We start from the raw sequence: 13619 nt of genomic DNA, 5'->3' as shown, positions 1-13619 counted from the left end.
TGAGCTCTGGCGGCCCTGCAGGAAGCGTGCAGGGAGAGCAGGGCAGGCAGGCAGCAGCACGAGGAGGAGGCCCCACCCCGACGCAGAACCCAGAGGGGACATACCGGGCATGCAAGCTAGACCCAGGAGTCGACAGGCTGAGGCCTGGCGTCCCCCACGGCGTCCACCAGCCTGACCGCAGGCCTGCTGGGCCCGGGCAGAGGAGCCTTCCTGCTGGGGTCGGGCTGCAGCGGGTGGGCAGTGGGCAGGCGGGCGTTAGAGGCAGAACGCAGCAGGTTAGTATGAGCTGGCGGGTGGGAGCTGGGCTGGTCAGCAGGGCAGGGGTGGGTGCCAGGGGAGGGCTGAGCGCCAACGGGGCTTGGGGATGCAGGAGCAGGCGCAGAGCAGGTGGCGGGGCTGCCGTGGGGGCAGGACTGAGCAGGGAGGGTGTGGATGCAGCCTCGGACAGGGCCCGCCCTCCCGGCGTGTGCAAGGGTTCCCCAGGCAGGAGAGCCACAGCCCCGCCCCAGGCCCACTCCCCGCCGCCCCCCCCCCCCCCCGGACATGCCACCTCTCCGGACACCTGCCCAAGGCCACTCACTTTCAACGGCTCCTTCTCAGAGATCTCCCCTGCAGGATCACTGCCTCGAGCCCTGCGCTCCCTCCTGTCCACAGTGGAGTAGCCATCTGCGGGGCAGAGGCAGAGGAGACCCTGAGGCAGGCACCGAGGTGTGGCTGTCCCTCAGCGTCCAGGGTGCACCAGGGAGGGCATCCGCCCAGACTCTGCTGAGCCGGGTCTTCTCATCTGTCCCCACTCCCCCTGCTGGCCCCCCGCCCACAGCTCAGAGCCCTCCAGCCGCCCCTCAAGTGGCAGACCAAACAGTCTGGCTGGACAGTGACCCCTCCCTGGCTGCCCCGTCCCTCGCTCCCTGAGCACCCCTAAACCAAATCACTTTTCCAACCACACCTCCTTGGAAGGCCCGTCCCACACAAAGAGCAAGCAGCCTGCACCTGCCCGCACCTGGACCAAGCGCCTCCATGGGGATCATGTCCCTGCCGCCTGGCTTCTCACCATCTGCAAGACATGAGTGGGTGGGTGGCTGGCTGCAGGTGGTGGCGGGGGCCCAGGCATGACCTCAGCCACTCGGTACCCTGTCACCAACATCTGTTCCCTGGCACAGCCTCCCCCAGCTTGGTGCCAAGGTGAACGCCCCAGGGGGAGAGGGTGCAAGAAGAGTGGGGGCCATCTTCCTGGATGAAGGCCCACCTCCCTCCAGCCCTCCGCCGGCAGGAGGGGCACAACTGAACCTCCGGATGGGCCCCGGCCCCATACTCACCCAGGCTCTTTTCCACCAGTGGCAGCGTGCTGTCGTCCAAGCCTTCCGGACTCGGGGCTGCCTTGGGGCCCCTGGCATTAGCAGCAGCTGACTGCGGCGGGGGAACACATACCAGACGGCATGGGTCGGGGCCCTGCCGCGGGGTAACCGGCCTGGCGAAGTGAGAGGAAGGGGCGGGCGGGCCTAACCTGGAAGCGCGCCTTGCTCCAGCCATCCTTCTGCAGGGCGCTGCGCAGCTCCTTGTAGCTCCACACCGTCTGCAGCACGTGCGACGCGGCCTTCGCCTCGCGCACCGATTGGCTGCGGCCCAGGCGGGGATCAGCATCTGCCCAGACCGCCGGCCCCGCCCACCACAAGCCATGCCCACCTACCGGCCCGCACTCCGCCCACCCACAGGCCCCCTCCCATCCACCTGGGGCCCCTCCCGCTCCACCCACCTAGGCCCCGCCCCCCGCCCCGCCCCTCCCGCTGCCGCGCCTGCACCCACCTGGAGGTGCCCAGTGCCACCAGCGCGGGCACGCCTCGTGCTTGCAGCAGCGAGCGCGCGTTGTCCAGACTGTCGGACACGATCTCGTGGATGGTGTTGAGCACGGCCACCACCGTGTCCTCCTCCAGGCGGGCACCGGGCCGGGCGGGTGCCTGCACGCTGCGCACGTTTCGCACGAGCTCAGCCATGGCGTAGCTCCCTGCGGGCAGCGGGCGGGGGCGGGGGGGGGGGCGGTGAGGCCGCGCCATCGGCGTGGGGGGCCCGGGCCCCAGACCCCCGTGCCCGCACTCACCGATAAGGTCCTTGTTGCGCCGGTCCAGCGAGAGGTTGCGCAGAGCGATGGCGACTGCGCGCACCACCTTGTCGGTCTCTGACTGCAGCAGCTCCACCAGCACCGGCAGCCCGCGCTCCTTGCGCACCGCAGCGCGGATGTACGTGGCCCACTGCAGCGGGGGTCGGCGTGCTCAGCTGGGGCCGCGTCGCGCGCCCAGAGGCGCCCTGACCGCCCCCTCGAGCCGGACCTGCCCTCCTGCTGCGGACAAAGCCCGCCCCCAGCAGCTCCACCCTAAGCCTCCCGGTCCCGCCGGGCCTCTCACCACCCAGTTCCCGGCGCTGAGGTTCTGCAGGGCGCCGGCCGCGGCCTCCAGGGTATTGAAGTTGCGGCTCTCCGTCAGGAGGGACAAGTAGAGACGCACCACCTCGGGCTGGTACAGCAGCTCGAAGCCTGGGCACGGAGCGCCCCCGCCGCTGTCACGCATGCCGCCCTGTCACCCTCCCCCTCCTCGGCGCTCCCGGGGCAGCGGAGCCAGGGCCAAGGGCGGCTGTGACGTCACCGGGGGACGTTCCGCACCGACGTGTTCACCCTAGCCACCCGATAGGAAAAGCCTTCCCATTTCACAGGGAAGCAATGGAGGCTGGGAGAGGTCACGGGACCCGGCCGGGAGGGGGGGGTTGGCGTGGGCAGCAGCCAGGACTGCTCCCCTAGCAACAGGACTCAGACTGCCTAGCAACAGCCCCCCACCCGCGCATCCTATGTTAGAGGCTATTCTCCAAGCTGCAGCTGCTCAACCCCTCCTGGCCCCGCATCACTGGAGGCCCCAGCCCAGCAGCAGAGTCGCTCGGCGGTGCTCCAGGGCAGAGCAGGGAGCAGCCTTCCAGGTCTGTCCTCACACTGCGGCCTGTGTCCCCAGGCATCACCCGTTCCCCGTCCCTCACCCTGCGTGTCATCACCCCTCCCCAATTCTGCCCCAACGCGCCAGGGTGCTCTGAGTCAGCCTCCAAACCGGACCTGACCACACCCCCCGGCGCCTCAGCTGGCACAGGAGGCCTTGCTGGTTAGCCCTGCCCTTCACTGAAGACCCTCGCTGCCATCCCCACCCGCTCCTCCACGCCCCCACCCCCATACCTGCCCGAAGTTACCTTGGCACAGGCCCTGATTCCCAGCCCTGAGCAGACGGCCAGGGGCTGGCACAGTCCTCTGGGAGCCCCGCCCCTGTGGGCCTCAGTTTCCCCACTAGGCCCCAAGGCCCTTCAGGCCAGCTCAGCAGCACAGACCTTCACCCCTGGACCAGCCTGGCCTCTGCACCCCCGCACTCACCCTTGGCAGCCTCAGTGCGCTTGGGCAGGTCCAGGGTGTCCGAGTTCCGGTCCATCTCCCCATCCCGCTTCCCTGGAACAGAAGGGCAGTGGAGGGTGAGATGAAGCCTGCAGGGCACAGGTGTGTGTCAGGCAGGGTCCAGAAGACACCCCCAGGTCAGAGACGGGCACCAGGAGGCTGGGAGCAGGGCGCCGTCCTGAGTTCAGGCAGATACGTCGGCCCAGAGGGCAGTGGTGGCCAGGACTCGTCTCCTACTGGGTGCTGGGAGCTGCTCTTCAGATCACCCCACAGCCTCCTTGGGGTCCCAGGGCATGAACTGAGGGGCCAGCAGCCCAGGCTGGGCAGGCGCAGACGGGGTCAGGGCGTGCCGGGCTGCGGTGAAGCAGGCCTGGGGCCAACAGTGCCACTTGTGGTGGCCAGGCCCAGCCCTGGGCTCTGGCAGCCAGGAGATAGCCCCCTAACCTGCCAGCCAAGGGCCAGTTAACCACCTCCCAGCCCCTCCACCCAGACAGGAACCCCTCCTTCATGGAAGGCAGAGCTGAGATCAGACAGCCGGGGCTGGCTCTGCCTAGCCTCCTGGGGCCTTTGCGTGCTCCCGTTGTCTGCACCATGCCTCAGATGCTCTGTCAGAGGGCAGACTCTCTCCCCAGGGCCCTGAGGATGGACGTGCCCGGCCCTGTCCACCCTGGTCTCCCCCCACCCAGGGCCGCAGCTGAGGTTTTACAGAGGGACAGCCCCTCAGCCTCCCAGCCAGCTCCAGGCTGACATTCCTGCTGTTGTCACGGAGATGGCTGCCCAGGGAAGGGAGGGGCCTTTCTGCGGACGCAGGTCCTGCGGTTGTCATGGAGATGGCTGCCTGAGCAATGGGGGGTCCCTGGTGCCCACTGCGCCCGCCAGGCCTGCATGCAGGCCGAGCAGGGACTCACCTTGATGGAACCACTCTTCTGGGCGGCCGAGGAAGCACGGGAGAGAGGAGAGGAGCCTGAGCGGGCAGCACCCCATGCCCCCCCCAGGGTCAGGCGGGAGTTTCAGCCCGATCACTCCTGGGGGAGTGACCCCATGGGCGACGGGGTCAGAAAAGGCCACGCAGTGGGCGGGCAAGCGCGGCACAGACCCCTGGCAGCTGTGCCAGAGGCGGGGATGGAGTGAGGCGGGTGGGTGCTATCCCCCTGGGGTCCTCAGGCACCCTGCCAACGCCAGAAGGCGGTGATGTCCACACGTGAGTCCCCGAACCCTTCCTGGAGCTGAAGGTCTGGGTCCAGGCACCAAAGAAGACCACTGCACAGGTTCCCTCCTGCCTGCCCCTGGGTGCCCCGCTTGGCTCCCTGACTGTGACCCCCGTGGGTGTGGAGGGCATTCAGCTCAGTGGGGCTGGGATCCGAGAGCCGAACCCCGGTGCCGCCCACACACCTTTGGCCTTCTTGCCACCGAAGCAGCCAGCGTCTTCCCTGCTCCGGCGCTGGGCGCTCCCGGAACTACCTGAGGGCCCAGGCTCGGCCTCCTGGTACCTTTCGGCCCCCGGCACCTCCTTGTGCACGTGGTAGGAGAGGTTCCGGACGATGCACACGCAGTTCTCCACCGACTGTGGGGAGAAGGGGCGAGGGGCGCTGACCCTCCGGGGAGAACGCCGTGGCCCATGAAGGCGGGAGGGGCCGGGGACCCTTGGGGTGAGACCCAAAGACGCATCTGAGGGGGAGGGGAGCACCTCCCACTTGTGGACCATGTGCCCTCCCCCTGCTGCCCGAGTGCTCCAGGGCTCCTGTTCAGACCCCAGCCCTTTGTGGGGGCTGCGAGTCTGGCCCTTCCCAGGGCTCCCTGCCCACCTTGTTGTCCGTGTCCTTCCTGCCCACGGCCGACTGCAGGGCATGCAGCAGGGCATCCACCAGCCCGTCACACTCGCGGAGCCGCCGCCGGGCCTCTGCGCCGTCCGAGCTCACGTTCCTGGGAGGCCGAGAGTGAGCCTGAGGCCTGGCTCCTTCGGGGACTCCCCCCGCCAGCCCTGGGGTCTTGTCTGCAGAAATGCCCCACACAGTCAGGGCTGCCAGCAGATGAGGGAGCCTGGAAGTTAATGGCAGACCGCAGGACCTGGGCCAGGGGCCCGCCTGCACCCACGTTGGGTGGGGGTTCCTCTGACTCCCAGACGCCTGAGTCTGTGCAACTCAGGGCTCTACCTCTCAGGCACCCCACAGGGGGTTACCCCGAAGGACAGGCAGGACCGAGGGGACCTGGATCTGCGAGCCCCAGCACTCTGCCTGGCTGTGGCAGAGCTCTGTGGATGGACACAGACGTGCAGAGCAGGCCCGTTCTCGGACCTGGGCAGGCGCCGTGACCGGCGTGACCAGCTCTGAGGCCGAGGTCTGGGTGGCGAGCCGCCCTGCACGTTATCTGGGACACGGGGATGTCCCTGGGGCACAGGCCAGCTGGGCGCCCAGCTCCCATCTCCTGGGCAGGGAAGAGCCCTGGCAGCTATGAGGGCCCACACCTCAGGCAGCCTGACGTGTTCTTGAAGACGGTTGTCCACTCGGCGTCCCGTGGCTTGGAGTCCTCGTTGGGCTCTGGCTCCCAACCTGAGTTCGGCACGATGACCTCATGGGTCAGCGTCTGCAGGCCGTGGTCGATGATGACCATCTTCAGGGGCTCGTAGGATGACAGATTCCAGAGCGTACCTGTGGGCACCATCAATCTGTCCAGGCTGACCGCAGGCTCTGTCCGCCCTTCCTCCCCAGGGGGCCCGCTCAGGAACCCCCTCCCTGCCCAGCGTAGCCCAGCTCACATCAGCCATGGCGAGAGGCTGCGGGCACTCTGGCACAGGGGGAGGGGAAGGAGCCCCCAGGGGCTGGGACATGGGAGGGGCTGGTAGGTGCACCCCCTCCCAGCCACCCAGGCAGCTGGGACTGTGCTCCAGGGCCAAGAGGTGGTCGTCAGGTGACCCCCACCCGGCCACGGGTCCACTACTTCCTTCCTAGGGGAGGACCAGGGAGGGAGGGCCGGAGGACTCCTGGCGGGCACACGGGAGCTGGGGGTGCGGGCGCCTCACCTGTGACGAGCTCGCGGACCTCGCTGTCCCGCGCGGCCCGCAGCAGGCGCACCAGGGCGGGCACGCCGCCGCAGTCCCGAATGGCGGCCTTGTTGTCGGCATCCCGGCCATAGGAGAGGTTCCGCAGCGCCCCGCAGGCCCGGCGCCGCACCTCCGCGCGCGGGTGGTCCAGCAGGGCCACGAGCAGCGGCAGCCCCCGCAGCTGCCGCACGCGACGCTTGACGGCCTCGTTCTCGAAGCACAGGTGCTGCAGGTAGGCGGCTGCGTTGGCCTTCACAGGGTCCACGGGGTGCCGCAGCATGGCCAGCACCTCGGGCAGCTCGGGGTCCCGCCAGCGCGGCTCCTTGCGGGCACTGTCCACCGAGGGCGAGTGCCGCACTGCCCGCTCCAGGCTGCCCAGGCTGCCACGTTCTGGCTGCGCCAGGGGTGCCGCAGCGGCTGGGAAGGGCGGCCGCTCCTCCATCAGCTCGCCGCCGTCGTCCGCCACGTCCTCGTAGGCCCTGGGTGAGCGAGCACGCACGTGACTGTCCCCTTGTGGCTGCGGCCCTGCCCCCGTGCAATCGCACTGGCTGTTGGGCAGGTTGTCCCTAGACCCGGGGAGCTCGCTAACTCCCGCCACCAGGCAGAACACCAACTCCCGGCTGAATGTTTCTGTGAAACACCAGGATGGGGTCCCACCTCCCGTGAGGCCCACGTGCACCCCCTGCACACAGCCTTCCTGGTAGGACCATGTGAGGGGACACCAGGCCCAGGGTCAGATGTCCAACCCCCTTCCCGGTGAGGGGCTGTGGCTAGGCAAGTGTTTCGCCTGTGGGCATGTTCCCACTCGCAGATGGAGATGCTGAGAGTGGGAGAGACAGAACCAGAGGTGCCGGAGAGAAGGGAAGGGCTGGGGCTTGGGTTCTGGGCACCCCTGTGCACGGGCAGGGGTCTGGCCCAAGCTCAGACAGATGCCCTGAGCTCATATCTCCGGGGCCATCTAGCTGGAGCGGGGACGGAAGGTGCAGCTGCGTCACCAGCTTCTCTGGCTCCAGACCCGCACGAGGGGACCCAGTGCAGCCCCCCAGGCCCGAACCCGCCCTTGCCACTGTCCCTGAGAAGAGCCAAGGCCGATCCCGCAGCGAGACTGCCCGGGTGGTACCCTGGCAGGGGGTGCAGGGCAGACTTCTTGGAGGCAGCGGCAAGGCACAGGGCTCACCTGGAGCGCAGGCCCCGCCCACAGTCCAGCCTCCTCCGCGCGGCGGTGCCGTAGTCCGGCTCCAGCTCCGGGGCCCCCTCTTCGTCGGCGGCCAGGCTGCGAGCGTCGTCTTCCAAGCCATATGGCTCTGCCTGGAACCGCTCGGGCTGTGAGCGGCCAGCCGGCAGCCCCGGCTCCGGCCCCGTGGGGAAGGCCTCCCGGCGGCCGGGCAGGGTGAAGCAGCCATCGCCGGGGCCCGGACCCGAGGGGCCTCCGCGTGGGGGCCGGATGCCCAGCCCTCGAGACAGGCTTCCGTAGCCGGGGACGTCGCGGGGCTCTTCGGGAAAGCCGCCCCCGCCGCCGAGGCAGGTGCGGGAGAGCGTGGCTGCCTGGCCGCCCCCACGCAGCAGGAAGTGCCGGTCCAGGGGGCCGTCGGTGAAGGGGCCCAGGGGGGGCCCGCCGTCCAGCAAGGGGAGGCCGTCGGGGCCCACGGGCACCTGGCGCAGGGTTCTCGTGGTCACCGTCTTGACTGTCTTGGTGACCTGGTGGGTAAGGGGGCGGCCGGTGGGCGGGCAGCCCGGGAGACCAGGGCGACTCGGCCCTGCGCCCGACGCCGGGCCGCGCGGGAGGCGGGGCGCCGCGTACCTTGGTCTCCGTGCGGCGCGTGGTGCCGTCTTCGGATGTGACGATGGACACGTGGGAGGTGGGGGTGCCCGGGTCCTCCTCCACCGTCACGGTCTCTTCCAGCACCTCGGGCGCCTCCGGCATCGTGGCCAGCGAGACCTGGCTCCCCGGGCTCTGCTCCTGGGCGAGGGGGCAGGTGTCGGCAGGACAGCCCCGAGCTCACCAGCCCTGGGCACGGACGCCTCCCCGCTCCGCCTCTCGCCCTGGGCCCTTCTCAGCCCCAGGCGGCACGTTCCCGCCTCTGACAGCGGAGGGGCTGGTTCTGCCCCCCACCCACGCGGGCGGGGGGCGGGGGGAGCCTCTGAGGGCTGAGCGAGTGGGTAAGACCCAGCCCCCAGCGCGGTGTGCAGCCTCGGGGTCCCCGTTGGGGCTGTGCGGCTGGGCTGCTGCTGCTCCGGGAGGCTCAGGCGCCAGCGGGACACTCATGATCCCTGGCGGGGCCACCTCCCTGCCCACCTCAGAAGCCCTGAGCGCAGAGGGTTGCAGGTTTGGCACCGTTCACCAGCTCCCGGAGGCCACACCCAGGCTCCTGCCACCCCCAGGACCCGCGGACGCCCTCGCAGGACAGAAATACCCAGTTCCCAGAAAGCCCTGCGCACCCAGAGCAACAAAATACCCTGGGTCCTTCCGGCCGGACGCTGGGGGCTGCTGCAGGGGCAGGGCCTCCCTCGGGCCAGGGGCCGGTGCCTGCTCCCCGAGACCTGGTGCCAGATCAGGGCCCAGGGAGGCTGGATCCAGGCCAGCGGGGCCCAACCGACCCTGGAAGGGAGCCCTGGTGTCCCCTCCCTGCTCCCTGCCCCGGTCTCCCCAGCTGGGCCCTCAGCTCTCAGCCCCCATTGCCAACATCCCCACAGACAAGACGGCGCTGCACAGGGGCGCTTCTGAAGGCCATGGGCCTGCAGGTCAGACTTTCTTGAGGATAAACTGAAGCTTACAGAGGACAGGCCAGCCCACAGCACGGCTGGGCTGGACCCCTGCCGTGCTGAGCAGCATGAGGTCCCCCCTGCCTGCACCAGCACCCAAGGACCAGCCTCTGGCCGGGAGGGGCAGCAGCTGAGATCCAAGCCTCAGTGGGTGGCGTGGGGGCATACACTCCCGGGTCAGCAGGAGACCGGGCCCTGCTCCACGGCCAGGCCCGTGCCCAATGGGTGGGGTCCTGTCCTAAAGGTATGCATGTCCCCCAGCTGCACACCATGCTGGGGTTGGGGCCTCCTCGGGGTCCAGGGGGAGCCTGGAGGACCAGCCCGCAGGCTCTGATGCCAGGGGCCACAGAACGTGCCCTTCCTCCAGAAGCAGGGCCCCGAGGATGGGTGTGGTTTTATAAAGTGACGCTGAGGCTTGGTGGAGGGCAGAGCATGAGCGGGATGTGTGCGCTGCTCGCAGGACCCCAGCGCCCGGGGAAAGGCTTCCTGGCCACGCGTCACCCCTCGTGGGCCTCAGCCTGGCGGCACCTCCACAGTCCTAGAGAGCAGGCAGCATGCCCGCCGGGGTCCCAGCCCGGAGGATGGAGGCCGCCCCCCAAGGAAGAGAAGCAGACAGAGGCCTGCGGTGGGGACACGGGCCGTTGGCCCAGCAGAACGGCCTGGCTCTTGTCTTAGGGCCCTGGGGAGCCAGGGCGGTGCAGGGGTGACCTGCAGACCCTCAGCACCCCCCCACCCCCGCATCTGCACTGGACAATGGAGGGGCATGAATGTGGCCGGCAGTGGGCGCTCTGCTGGCACAGGAGGCCGGGGGCTAGGGGCTGGGCTGGGCAGCGAGGCCCCAGGCTCTGGCGCCGGGAGGAGGGAGGGGCAGGGAGTCCAGGACCCTGTGTGGTAGGGCCTTGGGGAGGTGTGTGTACATTTGCGTGTGTTAACTCTCTCCCAGAAGAGGCTCCGCCCCGCCAGGCTTGCGCTGCTGGGAGGGCACAGGGGCTGAGCCTGTGCTGGGTGCCTGGCTGCCCAGCCTGCAGACAGTGCGCTGGGGGCCGAGGGGGTGGGGTCCAGGGCAGCCAGGAGCCCAGGGAGGCCTGGCGGCCCTGCGGCAGCTCCCACCAACACCCGGTAGCCGGATCCCGAGGCCCCGAGAGCTCCCGCTGGCAAGTGACCTCAGGGAGCTAAAAACGGCGATGACTTCACCGGGGCAGGCGGGCATGGAGGCGGCAGCCTGAGTCAGCCAGGGAGCATGGGGAGGCCCGGCCCCCGTACACACACCTGGGCACACGCATGCAGACAGGGACCTGGACACACGTGTACACTCACACATGCGTGCAAAAGCACCCAACCCAGATCCGGGGCTCTCCCAACAGCGCCTATCACCCACACCCCCATGATACCACCCCCCCGCCTTCTACCTGTGCCTCCAGGCTCCCTCAGCACCCCCGGCATCCACCACGGGGACGATAGGAGCTGGTAGGTCAGGGAGCCAAGGCCTGGGGGCCGTGGGGACCCAAGGTTGACCCATGGCTGATGCCTCTGAAACAGCTTTGGGGTGAGGACGTGGGGTCACTGACTGCCCTCCAGGACATGGTCGGCGCTCACCAGAGGCTGTGGACCAGCCTGCCTGCACCCCTGTCTGGCTCCAGGCCCAGCTCCAGGGCCCCGTGTCCCGTGTCCACCTACCCAGCCAGCTGAGCCTCAGGGACCCCCAGCACTGCAGCCCCAGACCTCCCTCATACCCTAGACACAGAACCTCCCTCCCCCCATCCCACATCCCGCCAGTCCCGTCCACCGCCTTTCCACCCTGTCCTTAGCCCGGGCCCCACCCTTGCCTCTCATGCTGGGATAACTGTCCAGCCTCCCGTCACCTCTCCCCTGAGCCCAGATCAGTTCCATTGTCCTCCTGTCCATAGTGACTGGGTCCACAGCCCCTGGGCCTGGCCCAGCAAGGGGCTGTGTCCAGGCCTGGGGTTTCCCATGAGCTCCTGGAGCTTGTGCACAGTGCCTGGCCCAGGATGCCAAGCCAGGAGCCAGAGTGACCAACACCCCACTGCTCTCAAGAGGTTCCCCAGGGCCCAGAGCTAGAGGGCCCTGGGCCGGCTACACATCTGGGCTCAGCTTCCTCACATGGAAACAGGAGGAAGCCAGGTGTCCAGGCTGTGGGACAGGGGGATAACGCCAGTCCTGCCTTTGTGACCAGATCTAGGGTGTGCGGGGCATAGAAAAGTGACCTGGAGGACAAGGCAAAAGCCCAAAGCAGCCTCTAGGGGCACGTGCGGCGATGGCAGGAGGGCCCAGGAAACAAGTGCAGTCACAGCTGGGGGCCTGGACAGGGGTCCCGGATGTGCGGATCCACCCCCATTGCCTGCCTTCCCCAGAGGGGCACTCAGTCTCCGTCATGAAGATCAGAATGTGGGGTGCCCACAACCCCACTGCGACACACAGGGGGATGGGTTACAGCCGGTGTCCAGCTGTAACAACCCCCTGTCCAGGCCCCGGAGCACGAGATGGCTGCTGAATGACGTTCCTCCAGCCCCTCACCCAGCGTGGCGATCCTGGTAGGGTCTAGGCCAGGCCCCGCAAAGCCTCTGCCCCCAGGGAGCAAGTTCTTGGCCACGACAGACGCCCTCTCCCTTGGTGCCCAGAACGGCAGGCCTAGCCTGGCTGACTAGGAGCTCACCCCTCCACAGCAGCACTCCACCTGCAAGTGCACAGCCCCAGGCCAAGTAACCAGAGGACACGGGGCGGTGGGTGTCCTGCAGACTAGGGGAGCCAGCCTGTGGGCGACAGCAGGGTGGGCTTTCCCCTAACCCAACTTCCCCGAGCCCAGCCCACAACCATCAGCCACATGGTGGCCCCAGATGCCTTCGGTGCCCCTGAACTGGTCCCTCGGTCTCTGGAACCAGCAGGCACCTAGCTGTCCAGCTGGGCAGGTATCCAGACTCACCTCTTGCCCCTCCCCTCTGCCTCAGTTTCCATGCCTGTGAGTGCACCACCCCACACACACTGAGCAAGCGTGCAGGCTACCCAAGAGCCTTCCCCGGTGCTGGTCCTCGGAGGACACCGCCTCCGCCTCCGCACGTGGGCAGGGCAGGCCCCCAGCCCTTGCTCCACGTGCGCTGCCGCGGCAGACCTGCTTCCATTAGAATCCCGAAGCTCCTGCGCGGCCCCGCGAGCCGGGGCCCTAGGAACGTGGGGGAGGCCTAGCCGCGCCGCCCTCTCTAGACGCGGCCTCCCTCCTGCAGCAGAGGTGCCGCTCCAGGAGGCCCTGCCCACCACCCTGTCCCAGGCACCTGTCCGGGGCGCTGGCCGGGGTGCGCCCGCGGCCCCCCGCCTTCATGGCCCCGGCCCCGGCCCGCTCTCCGCACCTCCCGGCGGCGCGTCCACTCAGCCCTCACTCCCGGCCCCGGCCCTGGGGGCGCAGACAATAGCTGCCTCCGGCCGGCGGCTCCACAAACAAAAGCGGGTCCTCCCGGAGGGCCAGCGCCCCGCCCTCCGCCACCGGCCCCCGAGACGGAGCCCCCGCCCGGGACCAAGTTCCTTCCAACCTGTCTGAGTTCGGCCGGCATCGGGCCGGGCGCGGGGAGCGCGGGGAGGCGGCGGCGGTGGCTGGACCGGGATCGGCTCCGGTGCCTCGGCCGCTCAGCTGGGGCTTGGCGGACTCGCTCCCCGCGGGCGGACCTGGCTGAGCGGCGGCTAGCGGCCGACGGGCGGGGCGGGGCGACGAGGCGAGCGGCCAATCGGGCGGAGCCAAGCTGGGGCGGGGCGGCGAACAGCCAATGGGGCGGGGCCAAGCTGGGGTGGGGCGGAGCGAAACTGGGGCGGGGCGGCGAGCAGCCAATCGGGAGGGGCGGCGCCCGGAGGGGGCGGGGAGGGGCCGGGCCGGGGTCACCCACCGCCCCGGTGGCGGGTCAGGGCTCCCGGTCCCCACGTCCCTGCCGCGGGGCTGGCATTTTCCCGCTGATCCCTTCCCGAGCCTCGGTTTGCTCCCAGTGAAAGCGCTCCCCACCCCTGCAGGTGGCCCAGAGGCCTCTGAGACTTAAGGTCCCCCGCTCTGAGTCCCCCAGCCGCTGAGCGGTGTCATATCACAGGGCGGGGAGAGAGCACCACTGTTGGGTGTCTGGGTGAAGGCTGGCGGGCCTAGCTGGCTTCAGACCCTCTCCTCCCGCCTTTGACGTACTAAGCGGGGGCGGGGGCGGGTGGGAGGGGGGGCGGTTATCAGGGCTTCTGACCCGTCTGGGGGTGAACTCTCCGCCCCCCAACAGGCCACACCCCGGGAGTCTGGCTCCCCCTAAGGGAATACAGACCTGGGGGAGGTTCAGGGGGCTGGGCACGAGAGGGGGACCTGGCCTGGGCTCTCTGTTTTCCACCCACTTCTCCCCAGACCCCATGCCCCTTCCAAGT

The 13619-nt window shown here is 69.2% G+C and overlaps 1 protein-coding gene across 7 annotated transcripts in view; it reads right to left on the bottom strand.

The window, feature by feature from the left end:
• ARVCF (ARVCF delta catenin family member) overlaps positions 1-13619 on the bottom strand; it is a 30230-nt gene that overhangs the window by 820 nt on the left and 15791 nt on the right. The window contains exons 1-17 of one of the 7 annotated variants that reach the window (XM_043489259.1): positions 12764-12924; positions 8260-8418; positions 7636-8156; positions 6438-6937; positions 5883-6066; positions 5224-5341; positions 4811-4982; positions 4327-4344; positions 3401-3472; positions 2400-2527; positions 2096-2246; positions 1804-2002; positions 1505-1616; positions 1317-1407; positions 1001-1054; positions 581-666; positions 105-224 (exon numbers count right to left, since the gene is read on the bottom strand). In XM_043489259.1, coding sequence (XP_043345194.1) covers positions 117-224; positions 581-666; positions 1001-1054; positions 1317-1407; positions 1505-1616; positions 1804-2002; positions 2096-2246; positions 2400-2527; positions 3401-3472; positions 4327-4344; positions 4811-4982; positions 5224-5341; positions 5883-6066; positions 6438-6937; positions 7636-8156; positions 8260-8418; positions 12764-12784 — 2694 coding nt within the window. In that variant the 5' untranslated portion in view covers positions 12785-12924 and the 3' untranslated portion in view covers positions 105-116. Of the gene's footprint in view, positions 1-104; positions 225-580; positions 667-1000; positions 1055-1316; positions 1408-1504; positions 1617-1803; positions 2003-2095; positions 2247-2399; positions 2528-3400; positions 3473-4326; positions 4345-4810; positions 4983-5223; positions 5342-5882; positions 6067-6437; positions 6938-7635; positions 8157-8259; positions 8419-12763; positions 12925-13619 lie in introns of those variants that run through there. The other 6 variants (XM_043489255.1, XM_043489268.1, XM_043489257.1 and 3 more) reach the window with 6 other exon arrangements.

Source organism: Cervus canadensis, chromosome 1 (genome assembly GCF_019320065.1).
Source record: "Cervus canadensis isolate Bull #8, Minnesota chromosome 1, ASM1932006v1, whole genome shotgun sequence".
Classification (NCBI taxonomy): domain Eukaryota; kingdom Metazoa; phylum Chordata; class Mammalia; order Artiodactyla; family Cervidae; genus Cervus; species Cervus canadensis.
Note: the sequence above shows the minus strand (reverse complement) of the source record. Positions and strands in the feature narration are given on the sequence as shown.